Below are 25221 nucleotides of genomic sequence, written 5' to 3' on the forward strand. Positions count from 1 at the left end.
TAAAAGTATATATATGATGTTATGCTGTGATTGCCCAGTTGTAGGTCTTCACCTCGCCACTTTACTGGGTTCCGACGCTTCTCAGTGGTAGATCTCATGGCTAGAGCGTCTCCTTGTCAGTCCTCTGCTGTTTCACTCTTCCAGATCAATGGCCACACTTCCTGTTTCTCTAAAACTCTCAAAGGTAGATCACAAATTTCTCCTGCTTCCTTTCCACCTTGTTCGCCAAACACAACACCAACCGCCCCAATAGACTTTTCTTTTCCTTCTCACCGCACCGTCTGGAGCTCTTTAAGAAGACGATCTGCTCCCTCGGTATCTCTCGTCAGCTCGTCGGGTTGTCGGGTCTCCGTAGTTGCGATCTGCTTTACTCTCTCCGTCGCCGCCTCACATCGAGTCAAGCACTCCTCTCCCGACTCCGCCGACCTCCTCTTTCAGCGCTAGATCACTTCAGGGTATGGGAATATGGCTTTAGATCTGACACAGCACCTCCGATCTCCTTCTTAGCTTCCCGTCTCTTGCCGGCTATTGCAGCTTCAGGCCCGCCATTAGCGGCCGGCTCACCGCGTTGGATCGACAGAGCCGCTGGGTCCAGCGAGAAGTGGTCACACCCCACTTTCCCGCTCACCTGGCTTCCTCTCTTGTCTGCGGGACTCTCCAGGTCCCGCGCCCCCAAAGGGACCCCCAAAACGCGATGAAAAAAGGTATAGAGGAGCAGCGAGCAGTCACTCAACAACCTATCGCTGCAAGTCACCAACCGGAAGTCTGATTAGGTATTCTTTGGTCTTCTTGTTATTCAGCTTCTTTTCTGCCATCTAATCCAGGTTGCTTGCACCTGATTTTGGCATACTGATCTTATTTTTCAATTTGATCTTCCATTTTATTTATTTTTATTTATTTTATTATTATTATCATTATTCATAAGGCAGCATGATGGCTCAGTGGTTAAGACACTGGGTTGGCTTGTTGGATGGAAAATCAACAGCTCAGGTTTGAGACCTGAGTTCTACACAATGGGGTGAACTCCCGTTCTCAGCTCAGCTCCTGCCAAACTAGTAGTAAAGATAACAGTGCTTCAGGATGTCATTCTGGCTATATGACAGTAGAAATTACTTCAGACAGTGCTGACTCATTGGCCATTGAAACAAAAATGAGCACACCCCCTACAGTTGGCTAGAGCTAGCAGAGTAAAATCCACAGGGATTCCTCTCTTTCTTTTTTTTTTTTTTTAACTAGGTCTACCTTTTTTATCATTCACTCAAAATGGTGAGCATACCTAATGCTGCTGTGTCCTATTTTTTCTACAACAATCTTGTATAATGATTGGGTTAACAGAAAGTGAATGGCCTAGAGTCTTCCAGCAGTCTTTCGTGCCTAAAGGTGTCCCAGAACTCATGATCTTCTGGTTTGTAGGCCAGTATTTTAATCTCTACACCAAACTGGCTCTCTATTACGCATTCATTCTTCCTAACCCATTAACCCAAGAGATGATGTTGGTAAATTTAATGTTGAGTAAGTGGGTTTCCATAAACAGATACTCTGGCACTGGATCATCTGCTGAGGGAGTCAAAAAACTCAAGATGGCATATGCAACTATGTACAACAACCTGACTTTTTGAACTTCCCATGGATTTCCCTGCTTTGAAACCATTAATTTTATTACATCAGATAACATCAGATAACATCAGATATTACATCTGATATTACATCAGATAACATTTAAAATATAAACAACAATTCAAGAAACAAGAAAAATTTAATTTTGAAATGGTTACAGCTACTGTACTAGTTTCATTCTCCTTGTACTGTATAATCACTTCTCTAAATTTCTTTAGATGTCTTCACACATGTACACAGACTTTCAAAAAAGCACAGTAGATGATGTATTACTTATTACTTTGTTTGAAATCCAGGTGAGTTAAAAGCAGACCCAGGAATTTGCTCTTGAAATAGCATAGACAAGTTTTGGCTACCACAACTGGGAATGAATTCCAATATAAACCAGGTCAGCCCAATGTCTTCCGCACTAAGAGGGAAATGTGTGGATTTCTAAATATATTTCATACACTATTTAGTTTTGCTTGATGCAGAAAGTTCTGGAAAAGACCAGGCTTGTATAGGTACAAGTGAAAGGAAAGTGCAGAATATATTGTGCTGATGAGCTATGTTCTACTATGCATCTAGATAATTTTCATTAATTTCAATGTCAGCCTTTCTAAGGCATTTTTCTAGTCTTAAAACATCTATAGTTTCTTACATTTTATTTTCTTGCTTTAATAGTTTTAATAATAAAGACAAGTTACTTTTTAAAGAGTATGGTTTTATAATCTGTTATTCAGAACTGTTTCTCAAGGCAGCAGAAAAACTAGAATAAAATGCATTTACTATTCCAAAACTATTAATTCATAAAACAATAGCAAAAGTAGCAAGAAAACAGTCAAGCATGTGACGATGCCTAAAAAGCAGTGGAATTAAAAAACAGATAACCTATTTTTTAAGAGTTTATTCTTCATAAAATTGGCTATCCTTCCCAATGTAAAAGATAAGATTATCTATGACTAAATAACATGTCTTAATATAAATTAAAATGTATTAAATCTAATTCAATTTCAGCTTGTGCACATGTCCTTGTATGTGAGGATATATCATTTTTGCCCCATAAAGATTCATTTTCAAGTAATTGCTATTGTTTGTGTGTTTGTATGCTTACACTTGCTTTTATGTAATTATTTTATTTTATCATCCCATACTATGTGGCAAATTCATTCCTAATATCCTTTGTAATCTTCCAAAAAAGTAGAATTCTGTAGGAATAATTAATTAGCTCTGTGACTGTGGTGATAAATGAGATGTCAGGAAGAACCACATTAAGGCAGGGTGAGAAAGATATTGAACTTGACTGTGCCTTCTCCATGGACAAATTTTTAATTTTAAAGTATAGTTTAAAACGGGCAACTTACAGTATATGTGCTTTTTTCTGGTATTGCATATTATAACTTAAAACTAAATGGTATAAAAAGGATTATGTTCAGGATTAGAATAATGGCATTGACAACATCCCAGGAATTCAAGAGAAACCCCAGTAACTCCTGGACAGTTTTAACAGGGACTTGCTAATTAGTTAAGACTCTAAATATAAAGGAGGAAGACACTTCACATCTGCTTTTGCATCAGTGAGAAACAGGAGCATAACAGGCCAACTTCTTTTCCTTTCCAGCGTCCTCAGTTGTTCAGTTGCAAAAGCACCATCTAGTCTGTTCAGTTGCCTACTGCTTATATATGAGAGGAAATTGTTCCAACCAAATGATACATGAAAATGCTTACATCATAAAAGAATTAACTAGTATGATGTCCTTCAACAGGTACTAGCCAGCCAAACTGATGCTGAAGAGGAAAAGCCAAGCCTAGTTCCTATTACAACTATTGGGTAGAAAGAACAGGATTAGGCTGAGCATGAAAGAGCAAACTGGGGAAGTGGCTGTTTCAGAATGACATTATCCTTAATTTCCTTAATCTTCACATCATTTAGGATTAGTCTGGTACTTTAGAATGACAGATGCATCTAGCAATATAAATTATGATTATTTTGGTATATTTGAGTCAGTATAAAATTATATACTTCATGTCTCTTATTGATATATACATGCAGAAGAAAGTATGTATCTCAACTGAGTGAATTTATTGTATCATCAAGTGGCATACAACCTTTGTGGCTTGGCAGCCTGGTGGGGGGAGGGGAACTGAACTGCACAAGCAGTGGGACATTGTGCATGTGCATGTGTGCACAGCTCAACTTGTGTAAATTGAACTGCGCACACATATGCACACACCCTGGCGCAGAACTCACACAAGTCAAGCTGGGCATGCATGCACCTACACCAGCCTGCCACTTGTGTGGCCTGATTGCAAATAGACCACCGCATGGTAGTAGACCATGGCCCAGGGATTGGGGACCCTTGGTATACAATATACAAAGATTTTGTTCACTTTATTCAATTTTATTCCAAATGAATTCATATCAGCCCACAATACACCAAATAACATTAAAAACAATATAAGCAATAACAAAACCAAATTAGAACAGAAGAAAAAGAAATAAAAACAATATGACAAACCTGATAAAATATCACAAAGCATCATATCTAACATTTAACAAAGGGGGCTCCAGATACTAACCCAAACCCTGGCAGAACAGCCAAATCTTTATGGTCCTCTGGAACATCAACCGGATTGGATCTTAAGTAGAACTTTATTCTAGACAGCAGTGCTGCAACAGGGAAGCTGCACTTCCTGGGTCTTGATATTATTTAATTAAAGAAACCCATAGAGTTCCAAACTTGTCATTTTGAATTAATTCATTCAGTATGGTGATATCCTAAATGGTAATGCACTATATGTACAATAGGAATGGTTTGAGTGAAAAATAATCTCACAAATGGATTTGGCCGCACGGTCATGTAGTAGTAGCATGCAGTTATGTCACAAGAAAGTAGCCATGCTGCCCTAATGTCTTTTCAGAAGACTATAGAATGTGGAATGGAATGAGGGCAACTTTGGAGAAAGCAACTACACACTTGGTATCTGAGTGCAATCATTTTCACTTATGGCAAAGGGAATAATCATATTGAAGGCTTAGTCTGAAATCTGAACTGAGACTGCATTTTGCATTCCATAGAACTGAATGTTCTTTATAAATGATTTCACTGCTCAGAAAGCCAGATATTGAGAAAATAATGCCAGCCTTTGATATACTAACTAGAAATTCTGGTTAGGAATTCTGGTTAGGCTAGGAATCCAAGTTACTTGGATAACACATATTGCAAAACACCGATCAAAGCCAACAACAGCATTTCCTTCACTAGAGATCATGGAGACAGACCAATAGACAACAAATATGTAGGATCTTTAATGACCAGCAAGGATCTAGGCAGGCAGTCCAAGGTTATATTTACTTTTATGTTACAGGTTGCAAGAATGCAAGCAATTACCAATTTGTTCATGTTACAGATGTTTTCATTTTGTTTACCACTAGAACAGATCATTAAGAGAATCTCCCACAAAGCATGCAACTATACAGTAAATTAATAATAAACTGTGGATTACCATAGGACTCATTTTTTCAGCCTTCAATTATGTATTATTTATATTTTAGTTTAAACCCAAATGTAAAGAATTTTTAGAATTGTTAAATCAAAATGCTGTGTAAGTGTATGAAAAATGATTAAAGCTGGATAATAAAGACTGTGAAAAACACAGGTTTGGTTTAGATTAAATACTCCTTGGATCTTCATATATCTGAAATTGAAAATTGATCTTAATCTTTCATTACCAGATATAAAATGAAAATAGAGAAAGACCAGAATCAATTTTTCTGATGATCAATATTTTTTTTAGTGGTTTAATAAGATAAAAATCAATATGGTCATGTTATATAACATGATTTTTGCCAGCAGTAACATTCATAAAAGCATAGTCAGAAAAATGACCTGGATTCAGAAACAAAAAAGTTAAAGCTTTTTTTGACTTTGCCGGTTTGGAACTGGCTAAAGCATAAAAGAGAATAGTCAATATTTCCTCAACTTATTTTTTTTTTCTCTCTCTCTCTTTTCAAGTTTAAAACTGAAGGATGAATCTACATCAAATCACATTGCTTTATTTGTGCCCAAGAGAGATGTCTTTTCTGTGCAAGAGTCAGCTGAGCATCAGATTAGATTTGGTACATAACTGCATTTGTAGATCCAGATAACTTAGGTTGCTTATTTATTTACATTGTTGTGATATGTGCTAGACCTTATGAATAGTGCTCATATATGGTCTACCTAACTAGTTTTTGTAGTGCAGCCATCCTTGTGCTGAGGCAAGAACCCTCCAGAAAAAGAAAAAAAAAAATCTCTGAAATTCTATCCCAAAGGTGCTTTTTCAAGAGGCAACTGGACTTTCTGGTTCTTTGAAGACGTTCCGCTTCTCATCCAAGAAGCTTCTTCAGCTACTTGGATGAGAAGCAGAACGTCTTCAAAGAAAAACCAGAAAGTCCAGTTGCCTCTTGGAAAAGCACCTTTGGGACAACCATGACCTGGATGACTGAGAATCCCTATAGACCTTTGAAATTCTATTTATTACAGTGACAGACTTTTAACATGTGCTTAATATTTCAACGTTTTTAAATGGATAGCATTGTAACTTCTTTTTTAATCAGTTTTAAATAGTTTAAATGAAAGCTCTAATGGACAAATAAGATGAATTAATAAATGTTTACTTAATCCAAAATTTAAAATAAGATGCATTAAAACCTTCTCACCATTTTTTTGTAAAATTTGAAATTTGAAAACATTGTTCTCTTGAACTGAATTAAACTTGCTCACGATCACTCTTGCCTTGGTTACCTCCCATTTGGATTATTGCAATACACTTTATATGAGATTGGTGTTGAAGACCACCTGGAAACTTCAACTGCTCCAGAATGCAGACATGTAGTGGGAACTCCAAGGTATCCTCATGTAACACCTTTATGTACAAGTTGCACTGGCTTCCAGTTTCTCTTGGAACATAATTCAAGGACCTGGTCATTACCTTTAAAGCTCTATATGGTACCGGGCCATATCTCTAAGGACATCTACCAATCCTATGAGGTCATATAGGATAGGCACGCTCCTAGTCCTTTTCCCTAAATATTGCCATCTGATGAGAGCTAGAAAGCGTGCCTTTGCCGTGGTCCCTGAAGTTTGGGAGACCTCTAGCCTCTAAACCTCCTGTAAAGTTTTGGTGACCTGGCTTTTGCCATAAGTGCTAAAGTGGGATAAATTTGAATAATTGCATGTTAGAAATTTGACTTGGCACCAGGTCTTTTTAATGTTTTCATCTGTTTAATTTATAGTTTTCATATGATTCTATATGTTGTTTCAGTTTTTGATTGGAAGCTGCCCAGAGTTGGTTAGAAGATAATGGCTATATAAATGTTTTAAATAAATAAACTAAAATCATCTTGAGTGGAGAAGACTATATAAACATATGCAACCTGAAGCTCCTAAGAATCCAAATTGGGGGATAGATTAAATTATAAAATGTGCATCACAATACGCAAATTTGAATCCAATTATCTTTGTCATTTTTTTTTTTTGTCATATGTTTTGAACCTGAAACCGGTGGTTTTAGTAAAATTCATAATGAGTCATCAGATCAAATCTACATCTAGCCCAATAACTTGTTCCAATAATGAGAAAGGAGATCCTCTTGAAGAATTAGTTATTTCGGAAAATTGTGGTTTAAAGTTAGATAGGAAATTAAGTAAATAATTTTTATAAATCATTACAGACACCCTACCCCATTTTTCTTTTAGCAACTGATACTCACAAATTTTATGCCACTGAACACAGAGATTCATGGTATTCATGGCTAATATCCAATTATCCATGTCATTTCATTTATTGTATAACCCTAATGGTTTCACATTTCAAAAAGCTCTTCTGTGGTTCAGTTCTTTTCTGGAATGCAAATATTTTCCTGCTATTAGTTTTCCCAATCATCTGCAAAGGGGAGGTTGGAAACTTAATTAATGGACAATGACTGGGTTAGGACTTGATCTAGGTGATCCACAATGCAGTCAATAACTAGATTAGGTCATAACCAATGAGAATTTAAATTGATTTTGAGTTTACATTATATTAAGAATATATTTCATCATAGAACACCTTTCCATATATAATCTATATTCTTGTAAAGGTGCAAATTTCATGTACATTCTGTTTTGAACAATCAAAGCAACACTAAATTCAATGGAACTTATAAGTAAGTGTGAATACATTCAAAGGATTTAAAAAACCTTAAACCATATTTTAATGTCTCAGATTTGGCTTGTGTCTGCTTTACTTGTTATATCATAGCTTGTTTATCATTTGTTTTTGCATACTTTAAGCCTGCATCAGCATTGTCTATGTGTTACAGGGCAAGCACAAACTTCTTGTGAACACTGGACTTGAAGGGAAGTGGTGTGGTCTAATTCCAGTTGGGAATCCTTGTGAATGTGTAACAACAACAGGTCTAAAATGGAACCTCAGTAAGTAAGATATCTTTTTTCTACTCTATAAAATATAATTTTATTAATTAAAAATATAATTATAGAGGGATAGAATCTATATTATGTGAAGTTCTAGTACCACTTTACAAAGCCTTGGTAAGACCATACTTGGAATACTGCATCCAGTTCTGGTCATCACAATATAAAAAAGATGTTGAGGCTCTGGAAAGAATGCAGAGAAGAGCAACAAGAATGATTATGGGGCTGGAGCTTAAAACATACAAAGAACAGTTATTGGAATTGGATATGTCTAGTCTATTGAAAACAAGGACTAGGGGAGTCATGATAGCAGTGTTCTAATATTTGAGGGGCTCCTACAAAATCAAGGGGCTATTTTTCAAAGTACCAAAAGGCAAAATGAGAAGGAATGGATGAAAACTAACCAAAGAGAGAAGCAACCTAGAATTAAGGAGAAAATTCCTAACAGTTAAAGCAATCAACCAATGGAACAACGTGCCTTCAGAAGTTGTGAGTTCTCCGTCACTGGAGGCTTTCAAAAACATACTGGACAACCATTTGTCTGAAATGATATATCCTGCTTGAACAGGGGGTTGGACTAGAAGACCACCAAGGTCCCTTCCAAATCTATTATTTTATGTTCTATAATACTTCATTTCAAGTAGGTATGTAAGGAACTATATGGTTTTAGTACATTTGGTTAACTGTATATTACAGATAGCATTCCATTCATATTAATTAATTAATTAATATTACAGTATTCATTTTGGGGAAATTGCATTTTGCCTAGAAACAGTTAATTAGAGAAATCTTAAATATTTGAGGAGAAGGGCAAGAAAGACTAGGATAATTATAGTTCTGTTTGACTGGGAAGAAGGCAATATTCGCTCCTAGCCAGTATCATCTTTTTTTCTTTGTCAAGAAACTTTCAATGACAAAGGTTATAAGTACTCCCAGTCCTCAGCAAAGCTCATCACTCTTGTCATCCAGAAGGGCCTAGGAAAAGGATAGTCATTTGTATAGATATAAATGAATACATATATTTACATTTATAGATGGAAAACAGACAAGTAAAATATTTGATATTACTCACATGTATATTTAGGGGGAAAAGAGGATTAGCTGATTTTAAATATTTAGCATACTTAATAGGAACGTGTTTGTTTTCCTGTTTGCTGCAATCCTTTTTAATCATAACAGTGTTGAATAGGAGGGAAAATAAACCATTTGCCCCTTTCACTTCATTGTATTTCAGATGTTGGAAATGTTGCAGGATTCCTATGGAGTAGAACTTAGCCCTCTCCTTCCAAATGGGTTTCAGTTGCATAAAGATTGGTAGCCAGTTTGGTTTAATGATTGAAGCACCAAACTAGAAACTATGAAACAGTGAGTTATAGTATCTCCCTAGGCATGAAAATCAACTGGGTGACCATGGACTAGTTATTTTCCATTGCGCTGCTCCTCCAATCCATGGACGGGTAGTTGCTGGGCAGAACTGAGTGCTGATCACTTCCCAATGACAGGCCACGCCCACACTGTCCAATCAGCTTCAGTCTTTCTCACTCAGTTGCTGTGAGAACTGTGTTCAATTGAGTGCTCTATAAACAATTTAATTCCTTCCCTCAATTTTTCCCTTATTTTATTATTTTTGTTACTTTGCCTTCCCTGTTAAGTTAATAAGGAGCTGCTACGTTGGATTTTAAAGCTGCTTGTGCTTAGACGGATTTGAAGCCTTCAAACCGTTTGGCCTACCTCCCCCCTCCGTTCGGGCAGCAGCGCACCGGATTCCGACCCGGCTGGGCGGGTCCGTGTTGCCTCAGCCGCTGGCGACGTGTTGGTTACCGGTGAGCCGGTTATACTGCTGTCGCCCCAGCTCCGTCTACTGAAGCGGCTCCGGAGTGCCTGCCGGCTCTTTAGGCAGTCTCCGCTTTGATCGGCCAGCTGAGAGGCGCTTGGACTGTTTTAGCGCGCGCAACCTCGATCGCCGGCACAAGCGCTTCCCTTCATCGTTGGAGGCTGCAGAGTGGCGCCCGAAGCCCCTATCTCCCAACTTCAGCAGGGAGCCTCCCGTTGTCGCTGGAGTCTGCAGCCAGCCTCCCGACTCCTCACGAGGTATTCCCTGCAACTGACGGCCGCCATTTTGACTCGGGACTCTGACAAAGTGGGGCGGCCACCATTTTGAACAGCACGATTGCTGCCCTGCTGGCCTGTCAGTTTAGCGTGACAAAGTTTGTTGCAGCCAGACTTACCTGGTGGCTCCTGCCTCAGCGTAGCTGCGAATTTGGCCTTTATATCGCCCTAATTTTGCTTACGTGACAGCTTGGGCTATAATTGGACTATTGTTTGGGGCTTGAGCTCAGCGGCTTCTCAGCCTAATTTGACCCCTAATCTGCTTCACTGCGGGCAACACTCCAATTGGCAAGCCTCAGTGCGGTACTCCTGTTTGGGCTGCTAGTATTCAGAATGGCTGATTTGGCATTATCTTCTGATTCGGAGGACACCTGTAGTTACCCACAAGCCCAAGACAAGTCACGCTCCAAAAAGTCTAGGTCCAAGCCTCGGAAAGCTCATCCCTCCTCCAAGTCTTCAGCTTCCAGCAAGACAGAACAGAGGAGACATGGAGCCTTAGAAAGGCAATTTGAGAAGGCCCAACAAAAGCAGGCATCACTGCAGGAGCTGGCCTTCCCTTCAGAGGACCGTGCGGGTCCTTCTAGAGATGTGCAGGCCGGGTCTTTTTCTGGAGCTTCAACGGGCTAGCCGCTTCTAACTTACAACGCTCCAGAGGGGTGTCGATGTCTTTGCCAGATGTTTCCATTCAAACAGTATCTGGGGGCTCCTTGGGCCGTAAGCAATTGCTGGAAGCTACGTTTACGCCTACCGTGGCAGGGCTCCATCCGGAGGCGGTGGACAATGCTGTGAGCTTCCAATCTATGTTATCAGACGTCTGGCAAAAATCTTAGCGGCTGGTATACAGCAAGAGGCTGCAAGGCCTGTTACCCCCGTCCTGGTTCCTGTTCCTCCTGCACAGCCTTCTGCTCCAACCATTGAGACTGTTACCAATGTCAGCAGGCGTCAACCTGTCGAATCGTCTTCTGAAGAATCAGAAGAAGGTGAAATTTGCCCGGAAGATGTCGAATTTTCGGAGGATGAGGGTCTTCCCCCCGAGAAGCCCGCCTTCACGAACCTATTCCGTCCTTCCATCTTCAAATCCTTGCTGCATAAGGCCAAGGTGGCCACAAAATTTGGCATTGCTGATGCGACGACTGACAAGGTGGGAGAGTCTTCGGATCCTCATGATTCTCTTTTCCACGTGTCCAAACAGGATCAGGATGTGATTCCTTGCCCTCCTTTGTTCTCCAATGTCATTAAATCTGCCTTTGGCCAGCCAGGTTCCCTTACAGCTCCAAGTGGCCTCGACAAACGTCTTTATGCTGCCGAGTCGGAGTTGGAAGAGGTCCTTGCCATTCCTGCTGTGGACCCTCCAGTCGCGGCATTGTCCGCATCTTCCATGCTAACTTCGGATGTTGTGGATGGACTCAAGGCGGAGGACCGCAAGATGGAGCTGGGATTCCGCAAAGCGCACCAGGCGGCGGCCTGGGCCATTAAGGTAGCCACGGCTACATCATTTTTCAACAGGGCTTCCCTGATCTGGCTCCGCCAGCTTCAGGAGAGGCTCCCCCCTGCTGATACCAGGCTGCACCAGGACATTAATAAATTAGTGGCCACAACGGAATACTCGGCAGATGCCTCCTTGACCGCGGCAAAATTTGCAGCAAGGGCCATGGCGGCTGAGGTGACCAACAGGCGTCTCTTCTGGCTGCGCAGTTGGCGCGTGGACAACAAAGCTAAGTAGAAATTGGCATCAGCGCCATTTACCGCCCCTTCTCTATTCGGCCCCTGCCTAGAGCCGATCTTGATTGAAGATAAGGATAAGCGCAAAGTGCTTCCGTCCTCCTACTGCCGGTCTGAGCGGAGATATGCACCTTATACACAACGTCAGTCCTTTCGATCTTACTTGGGGTCTAGCGGGCCCTTCTACCAGCGCTCTTATGCCCAGAACCCTGACCGTGCATCGGACAGACAGCCATTTCGTGATAGGGCCAGGAACCAGCCCCAATCGAAACATCCCTTCAGGGGTGCCACCTATCGGCCTGCTCGCAGAGGCAAGTGACTCACTGGTCACGGGTCCCATAGGAGGTCGACTCCAGCACTTCTACCGCCAATGGGACCTTTCAACATCCGATGCTTGGATCCGCAACTCAATTCAACATGGCCTTCGCCTCAAGTTCCACACCCTGCCGCCCACCAATTTTCGTCGCTGCCCCATTCCTCGTTGTCCGGTTCAAAGGGGGCTCATGGAAGCGGAGATATCGCACCTGCTCTCAATCAGAGCCGTGGAACCTGTGCCCAGAGGTCAGGAGCGAACTGGATTCTACGCTACCTTATTTCTGGTGCCCAAAGCATCGGGGGGCCACAGGGGCATCTTGAACCTGAAACGACTCAATCAGTATATACTGTATCGCAGGTTCAAGATGCACTCTCTCAGGTCAATTTTGATGTCCATCAGACAGGGGGACTATCTTCAGTCTGTAGATCTGTGAGAGGCATACTTGCATGTCCCCATACACCCATTGCATCATCGCTACCTCCGCTTCGAATACAACAACATGCATTTTCAATATTGCGCGATGCCTTTTGGTCTCTTATCGGCCCCCAGGACATTCACGAAACTGGTCACGGTGGTCGCGGCTTCCATCCGGTCTCAATCTGTCCGTCTCAGCTGTTACCTCGACGATTTACTGGTTTTGTCAGCCTCCCCGTCGCAGGCAGTGAAAGACATGGAGGTGGTCCTGCAGGTGTTCCAAAACCACGGTTTCTCCATCAACCGACAAAAGAGCCATCTGACACCTACAACACGACTCCAACACCTGGGTTCAGTGATCGATTCTCAACTGGGGCAGGTGTTTCTATCCCCAGATCGAGTTCAAGACATCAGGACTATGGTGCGGCAGGTTCAATCTCAGAGGAAGGTGACTCTGCTCCTGTTGACTCAGTTGTTGGGGAAGTTAATATCCTGCATCCACGTCGTACCGTGGGCACGCAGACACTACCGGCCGCTGCAGTGGCTGTTACTTCCGTTTCAGAGAGCGAAACGCAGTACGTCGACTCATCAAATTGTGTTACCTCCGCAAACTCGAATGTCACTCACATGGTGGAGATCCCCTGCTCTTCAAAAAGGATGTGTGTTTCTCGAACCAGACTGGCTCGTTCTAACTACCGATGCCAGCCTTCTTGGCTGGGGAGCCCACCTAGGAAACGACGTGATTCAAGGTCAGTGGTCCCTGGCGGAGCGGGCGAACAGCATCAGTTGGCTGGAGTTGAGAGCTGTTCGTCTCGCCTTACGCCACTTTGTTCATGCCTTGGAGGGACAACATGTGTTAGTCAGGACGGACAATGTCACCACCAAGGCGCACATAAATCAGGAGGGGGGCACATGCTCCAAGTCCCTGATGATGGAGTCGGAGACCTTGTTAGCTTGGGTGGAACGACACACAGCATCACTGGTGGCGGACCACATCTCGGGGCAGACCAACTTCATGGCGGACTGGCTCAGCAGGGAGCAGATCAACCCTGCAGAGTGGACTCTCAATCCTGCCCTTTTCGAACAGGTTGCGAGCCGAATGGGTCGTCCTCTGGTGGACCTCTTCGCCACTCCCCAGAACGCACAGCTGCCGAGATTTTACACGCGTTACCCGACCGTGGGAGCGGAAGGTTACGACGCTCTACGCTGTCAGTGGCCTCCCGGGCTTCTCTATGCCTTCCCTCCCTTGCCTTTGATTCCAAGACTGATTCGGAAACTGTTGCTCGAGAGAGCAGAGTTGCTCCTGATTGCCCCGCAGTGGCCTCAAAGGCCCTGGTATGCAGACCTAGTGGATCTGTCCACCTCTCCACCATGGACAATTCCGCCAAGAGAGGATATGCTCAGCCAGGGAGTCATCTTCCACCCAGATCCAGGGTGGCTCCGATTGACCGCCTGGCGCTTGAGCGGCTCCAACTGCAGAAGGACAGATTATCATCTGATGTCATCAAGGTGATTCAAGCCGCCAGGCGCCCTTCCACCACTAGAATTTATGAAGCGTCATGGCGAGCCTTTTCCTCATGGTGTGTGTCCCACCATGTGGACCCAACATCAGCTGATGTCCCGGATGTGTTGGATTTCTTGCATGAGGGCTTAGCTAAAGGTCTTGCTCCATCCACTCTGCGACGCCAGGTGGCTGCCCTATCCACCGTCATTACCTGCGAGAAGCACCGCACCCTATCACACAATCCGAGGATTAGGAGTTTTTTACATGGGGCCTCCAACATCTCCCCTCCGTTAGTACATAGATACCCGTCCTGGGATTTACCGTTGGTTCTTCACGTTCTTACATCCACGCCATTTGAACCCCTGGCTTCGGTGTCCCTCAAATTTCTAACACTGAAGGTCACCTTTCTCCTGGCCATTACGTCAGCTAGACGTGTATCTGAACTCTCTGCTTTATCAGTCCGTAAAGACCTCTGTATTTTTCATAGCAATAGGGTGGTGCTGCGCTTGGACCCATCTTTCTTGACTAAGGTAAACTCTCGATTCCATCGGGCCCAAGAGTTGGTTCTTCCGAACTTTTGCCCAAACCCTCGTCACCAGACTGAGTCTTTATGGCATACCTTGGACGTTAGACGTGCCCTTCGCCGTTATATCAAACGCACTGAGTCCTTTCGACAGACTGAGTCCTTGCTTGTGTCCTTCACTCCTTCCTCGATGGGAAAGAAGGTATCATCTACTACAATTGCCAGATGGATTAAAGCTTGTATTTCAACCGCCTATGACATTCAAGCACGCCCTCGTCCGGCTAAAATCTATGCCCATTCAACACGCAGTGCGGCTGCATTGGCAGCTTGGTCTACAAATGCCTCAGTGATAGACATCTGTCGAGCAGCCTCATGGGCTTCTGACACTTCTTTTATACGTCATTACAAAATTGATCTGTATGCCTCATCTGATGCATCCTTTGGCCGTCGGGTTCTACAACAAGTGGCCACGCCTCATCATGAGGATGACAGTCAGCCGCCCGCCCTGGGCAATTGAACTTAGGTACATCCCGTCCATGGATTGGAGGAGCAGCGCAATGGAAAACGGACGTTGCTTGCCTGAACGTCCATTTTCGGGGCGCTGTGACTCCAATCCATACCCACCCATTCGGCTTCCTGTTTGGTTACTTACCTTTGGTTCCTGTTTGTTACAATTTCATAGTTGGCCTCGTTCCTGCGCCTTCGTGAAGAAAGACTGAAGCTGATTGGACAGTGTGGGCGTGGCCTATCATTGGGAAGTGATCAGCACTCAGTTCTGCCCAGCAACTAGGAGATACTACCCGTCCATGGATTGGAGTCGCAGCGCCCCGAAAATGGACGTTCAGGCAAGCAACGTCCGTTCTCTCTCAGCCCAGCTCACAGGGTGGTTGTTGTAGGGCAAACAGAAGGAGTGAAGAGTATATTAATTGTGTTATTTATAAAAAAAAATAATAGAGGATTTAATAGGAATTATAGATACATAAACAAGGGCAATTAAATAGACTGCTAGATCTGATCTACAGAGATTCAGACGATCACTAGATGGCAAGAAAAAGTAAGATGTTTCTGTATTGTTTCACTGCCAACTTGTAGACATCCAATATTATAGTGTGATACAACTATAATTGGTAGCATGCTTGGAAAATTTCTGATGTAGGGAACACATGCTGATTATGCACCACCAGTTGCCTACATTAAGTTTAATAAAGAGCAGAGGATTAAAAATTCCATTGAGGACATATAGATTCATATAAAGAAACTGGAGCCTAGACCATTGATTTTAGTATGTGAAAATGCTGCACCATATTGGGGTGGATGTCCTACACATCCTGCTGGGTAAAACACTATAAATAAAGTACATCTCAGTATGTGTGTTTTGATTTTCACCCTAAATTTGCAGTTCATTTGTCTCAACTTTTCAAACTTTAAAAAAGTTGTATAACAAGAGACTATTTTTTATGTTTGTGGTTTTGATTTCTGGATGTAAAATAATGGAAGTGAAGTGCCTTGTGTTTTTTAAATTGCTTTTTCAAAATATTTAGCATATATAAAGTTTATATATTCTGTACATAACTCTATGTCTGTTTGTGTATCTATAACTAGATCTCTATCAATCTGCTCCACGAATTTTACTACAGATTGAACTGTTTTGACAATTTGCTTTGTAATAATACACACACATACACACACACACACACACACACGCATCAATTAATTAAATATAAATTTAGATAGGAAAACAAATTTTGGAATAGCAATCAAACTAAAATCTATCTTGCTTCAGCATAATTATTACAAAGAAACTAGATAGTTATTTGCATGTCTATAGAAATAGCTGTGTATTAACATTTATAGAGTATGTCTTTTCATTTTCACTTTCTGGGTAGGAATTCTCTGTACAAAGACAGATGCCTAACCAGTTTGACATATTTGTTTTTCTTAGCAAATATATTGGTGAACACTTTATATTCATGAAAACTTGTTTCTTGGAAAGTAGAAGCTAAATTATTCTAAAATAGTATTTCCAAAGACACAAACAAACAACCGAGCACTGGGAGTAGATAGATTATATAAGAAATTTATTATTATTCAATTAGGGATCTTGATTTCTCTCCAATGGCCATTTCTTTTGTTATTCAAAATGAAGTGTTTGGGCCTAACTTTTATTGAACATACATATATTATAATAGTTCCAATTTGAAAGGGACAGAATTTATTTCTTGATAACATGTCTCTTCTTAATTAGGATAGGTTGGTCAAGATTACTTTCTGATCTTTAAAATAATCAAATTTGCTCTGTAATTTTATGAGATATTATAAAATGAATGGTTTGGTGTTATTTTAGAATAATTTTTCAATATTTCATTAGCATGTACACAATCAGTAGATCAAAATGTATAGCACTTTACTTCTTGCTGTTTAAGAGTATATATTTAGTAATGATTTATTGCAGCAATACAATTAAAATAAACTTTCAAATAGTAATTAAATCACTTAACCTTTGGATACTTAGACAATTTGGTTGGGAAAATTATGATTATCTGGATGGAGCAATCTGTCAGATGTAAATTCCTCTACATAGTCACATGGTCTTTTCCATGTGACCAAATGTTGATTACATACTGTAATTAGAGCCAATCCTCTTTCAATTGGAGCCAATCCTCATGAACATATCACTCAGACATTATCTATTAATGAAAACATGTTTATTGATTGGTGAGTTTGACTGCCTTCCTTTGTATAACCTTCTATTTGAACTGGGGAATGGTATCAGCAGCAAGCAACCAGAGCCACTTGTAAATAGCTTTATTGTCTCTTACAAATGTTGCAAGAATATCCCCAGACTGCTTGCCTTCCACTGGGAATGTCCAGAAAACACTTTATGGATCTTGGGGGAGGTCTGGATGCTGCTTGCAGCTATGTAATGATTCCAAGCTGGATACTTGCTTGACCTCTTCTAGCCTAGCTGGCAGTTTCCTAACATAAGGTTCAAATAAAATAAACTCATTTAATAACAGTCCAACTTGCTTGCTGAATTTTCTTACATTTAAAAGCAGCATGTCTTCTTCACAGCTACTTGTTGCCTTCTTAGCTTTGTGGTCCTTTAAAGATAAGATGTCAGTATTGATGCCATGGCTCTAATCTCTTGAATTCAATAGCCCTGAGCAACTGTTTTGGTTATAAATATTTTGCTATGTGCCTTTGGGAACCAATCCTTTATTGTCTATGGGGACATATTTGAATACAATACAATATATTGTATTGAATACAATAAAACAGATGAATACAATAAAACAGATGTTGTAATACGTCGTGGTTGATCTATGTAAGGTAACTATAGTAGACAACCAAGATTAGAGAGAGAGGTTCTTTTTACAATTTCTTATAGAAATGTACAGAAGTAGCACTCAATAAAGCACACCCAGGCTACAGTTTTATATTTATATAAAGTGCAGTACTGAACCCTACTTCTGCTGATTACCAGCTGCCGGCAGTTTGGCAGTTTGAGTCTCATTGGCTGAAGGTTGATTCAACCTTCCATCCTTCTGAGGTCAGTAAAATGAGAACCCAGATTGTTGGGGACAATATGCTGACTCTGTAAAACAGCTTAGAGAGGATTGTAAAGCACTGTGAAGCGGTATAAAAGTCTAAGTGCTATTGCTATTGCTAAAAGCATTTCATTGCCATTTTTTGATATAAATGATACATATACAACAACAATTTAAAGTATTTTAATTTGTTTAATATATTTTTACCTTATCTTGCTTCCATGATTGCACTGAAGGAATTTTCATCTGATCTCTCTGGCACTGTCCAGCTCTTATATAGCTTTAGTAAAATAGTTGTTGCATTTCAAATGCATTTTTTTTTTAAATTAGATTTATATGCCGCCCTTCTCCGGAGACTCAGGGCGGCTTACAATGCGTTAAGCAATAGCCTTCATACTTTTGTATATTTATACAAAGTCAGCTTATTGCCCCCACAACTGGGTCCTCAATTTACCTACCTTAGAAAGGATGGAAGGCTGAGTCAACCTTGAGCCTGGGGAGATTCGAACATGCAATAATTGCAGACAGCTGAATGTTAATAACAGGCTTTTAGTCTGTTGAGCTATCCAGGCTCACTTCTCATTTCAAGGAATGTCTCAGATATTCTATTTTATTACCATTAGTGTTGATCTATTTAGTTATAACCATTTGTATTCCACTATTCTCATGATTTCAGGTAGCATAATAATAACAGTAATAATAATATAATCATCATCAGTGGCTGCAGTAAAATCTCACAAATTGATTATTTACAACGTCATAATTGAGTTGCCAAAATCATACATTGGAAACTTTGCCAGAAGTTTGGGTTCAAATTTAGCAATTGACAAAGTTCTTGAAAATGAACATGTCAAGATCTTGTGAGATTTTCAAATCCAAACAGACAGACATCTGACCCCAACATGCCTGACATCACTATTATGGAAAAGAAAAAGTCTGGTTCATTGCTATTATAGTACCAGGTGTTGCATGAATTGAAGGGAAACAACTAGAAAAAATAACAAAATACTCTGATCTGCAAATTGAAGTTGAGCAATTGTGGAGGAAGAAATCAATGGTTGTACCAATAGTAAAACCCAAAGGGCTGCCTAGATACACGAAAATTCTGAATTTATCGGACCTGAATATTCTGACTTTGCAAAAAAGCCATCTTGCTTGGAACTGCCTACATATTTAGACATTGCCTTAACAGCTGTTACGTTCTTCTGGTTAGGACTTGAACTGTTTTTACCAGCCCCAGACTGTGAATCAAATTGAAGATTAAATCAATCATCATCATCATCTGATGGAAAATAGTTTGTATCCAGTAGAACAAAAATGAAATTATAAAAAATCAAGAGGAATAAAAGATCAGCTGCTCATTGACAAAATGGTACTAAAAAATGCAAAACGAAGAAAAACAAATTTAAATATGGCATGGATTGATTACAAGAAGGCATTTGACTCATTACCCCACAGCTGGATTAACATCTGTCTGGAAAATTTTGGAATCAGCAAAAATATTTGTACATTTTTGAAAGCAAATATGCAAAAATGGAAAACAGTTCTAACAGCAAATGGGAAGAACAATGGTGAAGTCAACATCAGAAGAGTAATCTTCCAGGGGGACTCACTTTCACCACTACTGTTCAACATTGCATTAATTCCACTGACAATAATCCTACGAAACACAAAACTGGGACACCAAATCTCAAGCCAACATGGCAAGATAAACCATCTACTATACATGGATGACTTAAAAATGTATGCGAAAAACTCCACTGAACTTAAATCAATACTCAACACAGTTCAGCTGTTCAGCAGCGACATCAAAATGAACTTTGAACTTGAAAAATGTGCTATATTATCCATGCAGCAAGGAAAAATGGAAAAACTAGGAGGAATAGAACTGGGAAATGGAAACATAGTAAAAGCATTAGCAAAGAATGATGGTTACAAATACCTAGGCATATTGGAAGCAGATAATATCTTGAATGGAAAAGTCAGAGTCAACACAAAAGGAATACATCAGGAGAGTCACACAAAATATTAAAATTAAAGCTGAATCCTGGAAACATAACTAAAGCCATTAATACATGGGCAGTTCTAGTGATACACTATTCAGCTGGAATCATCAACTGGACTTTGGCTGAACTGGAAAAACTGGACCGGAAAATGCCCAAATTGAATTTGAATATGTACCACACTTTACATTCACCAAGTGACATCAACAGGTTGTACCTGCCAAGAAAAATAGGGGGCAGAGGACTATTGCAAATCCATCAAACTGTAGAAGAAGAAAAACAAAGTTTAAATGATTATGTGAACCTACGTACAGAAAAATTGCTGCTGGCTGTGAAAACAGACTCTGTGACTCCTGAGTACGTGGACAGGATTCTGGGCAAGCTTAACGCTGCCACATGTTTATTGGACCCGTGTCCCTCCTGGTTGGTACTGGCCTCCCGGGAGGTTACACAAGGCTGGCTCCAGGGGATTATAAATGCGTCTCTGAGTGAGGGTGTCTTTCCCGCCGCCTTGAAAGAGGCGGTTGTGAAGCCCCTCCTCAAGAAGCCTTCCCTGGAACTGGCTATATTATCAAATTATCGTCCAGTCTCCAACCTTCGCTTTGTTGCGAAGGTTGTTGAGAGTGTGGTGGCGCGACAACTACCCCGATACCTGGATGAAGTTGTCTATCTGGATCCGTTCCAGTCGGGCTTCAGGTCACGATACAGCATGGAAACAGCATTGGTCGCGTTGGTGGATGATCTCTGGAGGGCTCGGGACAGAGGTTGCTCCTCTATCCTGGTCCTATTAGATCTCTCAGCGGCTTTTGATACCATCGACCATGGTATCTTACTGCACCGGCTGGAGGGGTAAGGAATAGGGGGCACCGTGCTTCGGTGGTTCTCCTCCTTCCTCTCTGACCGTTCGCAGTTTGTGTTGGCAGGGGGGCAGAGGTCGACCTCGAGGCATATTATTTGTGGGGTGCCACAAGGGTCAGTCCTCTCACCCCTTCTGTTCAACATTTATGTAAAACCGCTAGGCGAGATCATCCGTGGTTTCGGGGTGAGTGTTCATTAGTATGCTGATGACACACAGCTATACATCTCCACCCCAGACCACCCCAATGATGCCCTTGCTGTGATGTCCCGTTGCCTGGAGGCCGTGCGGATCTGGATGGGGAGAAACAAGCTCAGACTCAACCCCTCCAAGACCGAGTGGCTGTGGCTTCCAGCGTCCCGGTATAGTCAGCTGGTACCATCACTGACAATAGGGGATGAGATCTTGCTCCCCACAGAGAGGGCCCGCAACTTGGGTGTCCTCCTGGATTCACGGCTATCTTTAGAAGATCATTTGACGGCCGTGGCCAGGGGTGCCTTTTATCAGGTTCACCTGATCCGTCAGTTGCGTCCCTTTCTGGATTGGGACGCCTTGTGCACGGTCACTCATGCCCTAGTTACCTCCTGTATGGACTACTGTAATGCTCTCTACATGGGGCTTCCCCTGAGGAGCACCCGGAGGCTCCAACTGGTCCAGAATGTAGCCGCACGGGTGATTATGGGCGCAGCTCGTTACGCCCATGTAACACCTCTCCTACGCGAGCTGCACTGGCTCCCGGTGGTCTTCCGGGTGCGATTCAAGGTGTTAGTTATCACCTTTAAAGCGCTCCATGGCTTAGGACCTGGGTACCTACGAGACTGTCTTTTGCCACCAATAGCCTCCCACCGACCAGTTCGTTCTCACAGGGAAGGACTACTCAGGGTACCGTCAGTCAAATTATGTCGACTGGCGACTCCCAGGGGGAGGGCCTTTTCTGTGAGGGCTCCAACCCTTTGGAATGAACTGCCCCCAGAGATACGGACTATCCCTGATCTCCGTGCTTTCCGCCGTGCCCTCAAGACCCTGATGTTCCAACAGGCGGGGCTAAACATATGAACATGTGAATGGTTTTTTAAATGTTATCTAATTCTGGGTTTTATTCAATTGACCAAACTAAGTAATAATTTTAATTAGCACTTTTATGATGTTTGTGTGTCTATATTTTTCTTGACTGTATACCGCCTTGAGTCCTACGGGAGAAAGGTGGTATAGAAATATAATAAATAAATAAATAAATAAATAAAACAGAGAACATTATAAAAACAACAGAAACAAAGGCAGAATATAAGGAAAAACAGTTGGATGACATTAAACAGATGGAAAATCAAAGCTTTGCATGGACAGCACTTGAAAAACATTGAAGGAAAATGTGATGACAACTTTACATGGGCATGGCTTAAGAGAGGAACCATCAAGAAAGAAATGGAAGGTTTAATACTCGCTGCTCAAGAACAAGCACTACAAACTAATGCCATGAAAGCAAAGATATAAAAATCCACCGACAACCCAAACTGCTGACTTTGCAACAACAAAGTCGAAATTGTTTCACATTTAATATGTGAATGCAGGAAAATCGCATAAACTGATTACAAGGCTAGACACGACCAAGTTGATAAATTAATCCACTGGTCATTATGTTAAAAATACAACTTACCTGTATCCAAAATGTCATGGGAACATAAAGTGGAAAAAGTTATAGAAAATGAGAAGGTGAAGATCTTGTAGGACTTTCGAATACAGACAGATCGTCACTTGGAACACAACACGCCAGATATCACAGTTGTTGAAAACTGAAACATACAATTTATTGACATCGCGGTACCAGGAGATGCCAGACTCAAAGAAAAAGAACTGGAAAAAATCATGAAATATCGCAACCTGGCCATCGAAACTACACGGCTATGGATGAAACATGTAACAGTGTCACCCATTGTCATTGAGGTACTTGGTACCATGTCCAAGAATTTTATAAGATACATCAACAAATTGCAGCTTCCTGCAATAACACCAGCGGAACTGCAAAAAACTACGCTATTTGGAACATCGTACATCTTAAGAAGGTAGTTGGTTGATACCTAGGACGCTGGCAGCAACTCGTATCGACCATTAGCAGCAGTCAATGGTATTTGTGACGCATTTTGCAGGATGTAAGCTATTCCGAGCAAAGTTGCCTTTTGCAATTGACCAATGATGAATTTGTCAATGCCAATTGTGTTCAAGTGGTGTACTACTTTATTTGAGATTACAACCAAGGCACCTATTACTATTGGTACTACCATTGCATTATTTATTATTACTACTATGGTTAATCTTTCATTCAATTCATAGTCTGGTACTGGTAAAAACTTAACAGTTCAAGTCCTAACCAAGGAGCTAGGAGCTGTTAATGTACCATTTGAATGTATAGGCAGTTCGTCATCAGAGAAATGTTACTTCTTCCAGAAGAATTAAATTCCAGATTGAATCCACAAAAACCTAGCATTTAACTTTCCTGAGAGTCTACTATTCTCCTGAATCTCAAGCATAAGAGCAAAGTTGTAGATAAATAAATGAAAAATAAAATAAAACATGTGACCAAGTGTAGTGCAGGATATATTACATTTAATGTAATGTTATGTACAATATACCAACAAAAATTTGTTACAATAATTAGAGATCTAAATTTACAAGAATAATGCTTTGAAGAATGCAAGTTTTGAATTTCTTCAACATCTATTGGACAGCATATTTCCAGGAAGTTCCCCACTCAAATCCATATGAAAAATTCCATATTATAATAGAGATTCCAATTTAAAATATATTCAAGATAAAATCAGGAATAAAATATGCCCCTGAATTACCTTTGTATCTTGGTAGTATCTTCACCTAGACTGAAGGAAGGTGTTAAGAGGAGGGCAGGTTTAGTCTTCATACTGCAGTAAGTGGCACAGGCCTGACCTCCCCAGAATCTCTCATCTGACTGCATGCAAAGAAATGCAGTCTGTAAAGATTCTTGTATAAAAGATTCTTGTAATAAAGCTTCTGTTTGAGATTATTCATGATGGGTTCTGATTGCTTGCACCTGACACTATCAGACCACAACATATAGTATGCTTTAATAATAGAAGCTTAAGTGTTAAGTTAGAAGCTAGAAGTGTAGAAAACTGCCCTTAGGAGGAAAGGGTGCATTCTAAATATGGAAAGGCAGGTAAATGTCATATTCTAAAGCTTTCATTTCAGAACTGAATTTCTTTTAATTATATAGTATAGAGCACATAAAGCCACAAGTCTCAAGTGAAGGCTGTTATTCTTCATATTTATATATTAGTTTTAAACTGTGAGATCAGTTTGAGAATGAATACAAGGCAATTATGAAGAACCATACAGAAATACAAGATTGCCAAAGAATTTAATGATTTTCCCTGTTGCACCTATGCTGCCACTTGCAGGTAATATGAACACTTATTTTTTCTCTTTTGAAACATTAACATTAGCAAGACAAAGATGAGCTTTGACCTAACTACAGCTAGAGTTGTAACACTAGGGAAGGATTTATTTTACAAAATTCAGAAACTATTCTGTTCAAAAAGCTAACTAGATACAGTATGCTTGGCTTTATACTTGATTAATCTGTGGCAATATTTTTTGGTAGCAAATACCAGTTGGTTGCTTGAACATTTCAATTTCTTTGTCTCTTCTGTTGATAGGAAATGTTATAGACCAGTGGTGAAATCCAATTTTTTTTTACTACAGGTTCTGTGGACGTGGTGGCTTGGTGGGTAATGGTGTGGCTTGGTGGGAGTGGCAGGGGAAGAATACTGCAAAATCTCCATTCCCACCCCACTCCAGGGAAGGATACTGCAAAATCCCCATTCCCTCCCCACTCTGGAGCCAGCCAGAGGTGGTATTTGCCGGTTCTCCGAACTACTCAAAATTTCTGCTACCGGTTCTCCAGAACCTGTCAGAACCTGCTGGATTTCACCCCTGTTATAGTCCTATGCAAAGTTACCTGAGAGTAAGACTTGCCTATGAATACTTTTAACTTATCTGGGCACTTAACCTGATTTTCATTTGCACTGTCAGACAGGCTCCTTTAAATAGCATTAACTTATATAAAGAAAAATGTAAGATATCAATGAGTGCATGGTTAATTGTTTGAGTAATTATATTCTTGTGGATGTACCCAGTAAATAA

The 25221-nt window shown here is 40.9% G+C and overlaps 1 protein-coding gene across 12 annotated transcripts in view; it reads left to right on the forward strand.

Annotated features, from left to right (window-relative positions):
* Positions 1–25221, forward strand: part of TPK1 (thiamin pyrophosphokinase 1) — a 519294-nt gene that overhangs the window by 407518 nt on the left and 86555 nt on the right. For 11 of the 12 annotated variants that reach the window (XM_087892395.1, XM_087892388.1, XM_087892397.1 and 8 more), the window contains one exon: positions 7942–8053. In XM_087892395.1, the coding sequence (XP_087748521.1) occupies positions 7942–8053 (112 nt within the window). Of the gene's footprint in view, positions 1–7941; positions 8058–25221 lie in introns of all 12 variants that reach the window. The other variant, XM_087892396.1, reaches the window with a different exon arrangement.

The sequence above is a fragment of the Pantherophis guttatus genome, chromosome 4 (assembly GCF_059756535.1).
Source record: "Pantherophis guttatus breed Tessera chromosome 4, ASM5975653v1, whole genome shotgun sequence".
Classification (NCBI taxonomy): domain Eukaryota; kingdom Metazoa; phylum Chordata; class Lepidosauria; order Squamata; family Colubridae; genus Pantherophis; species Pantherophis guttatus.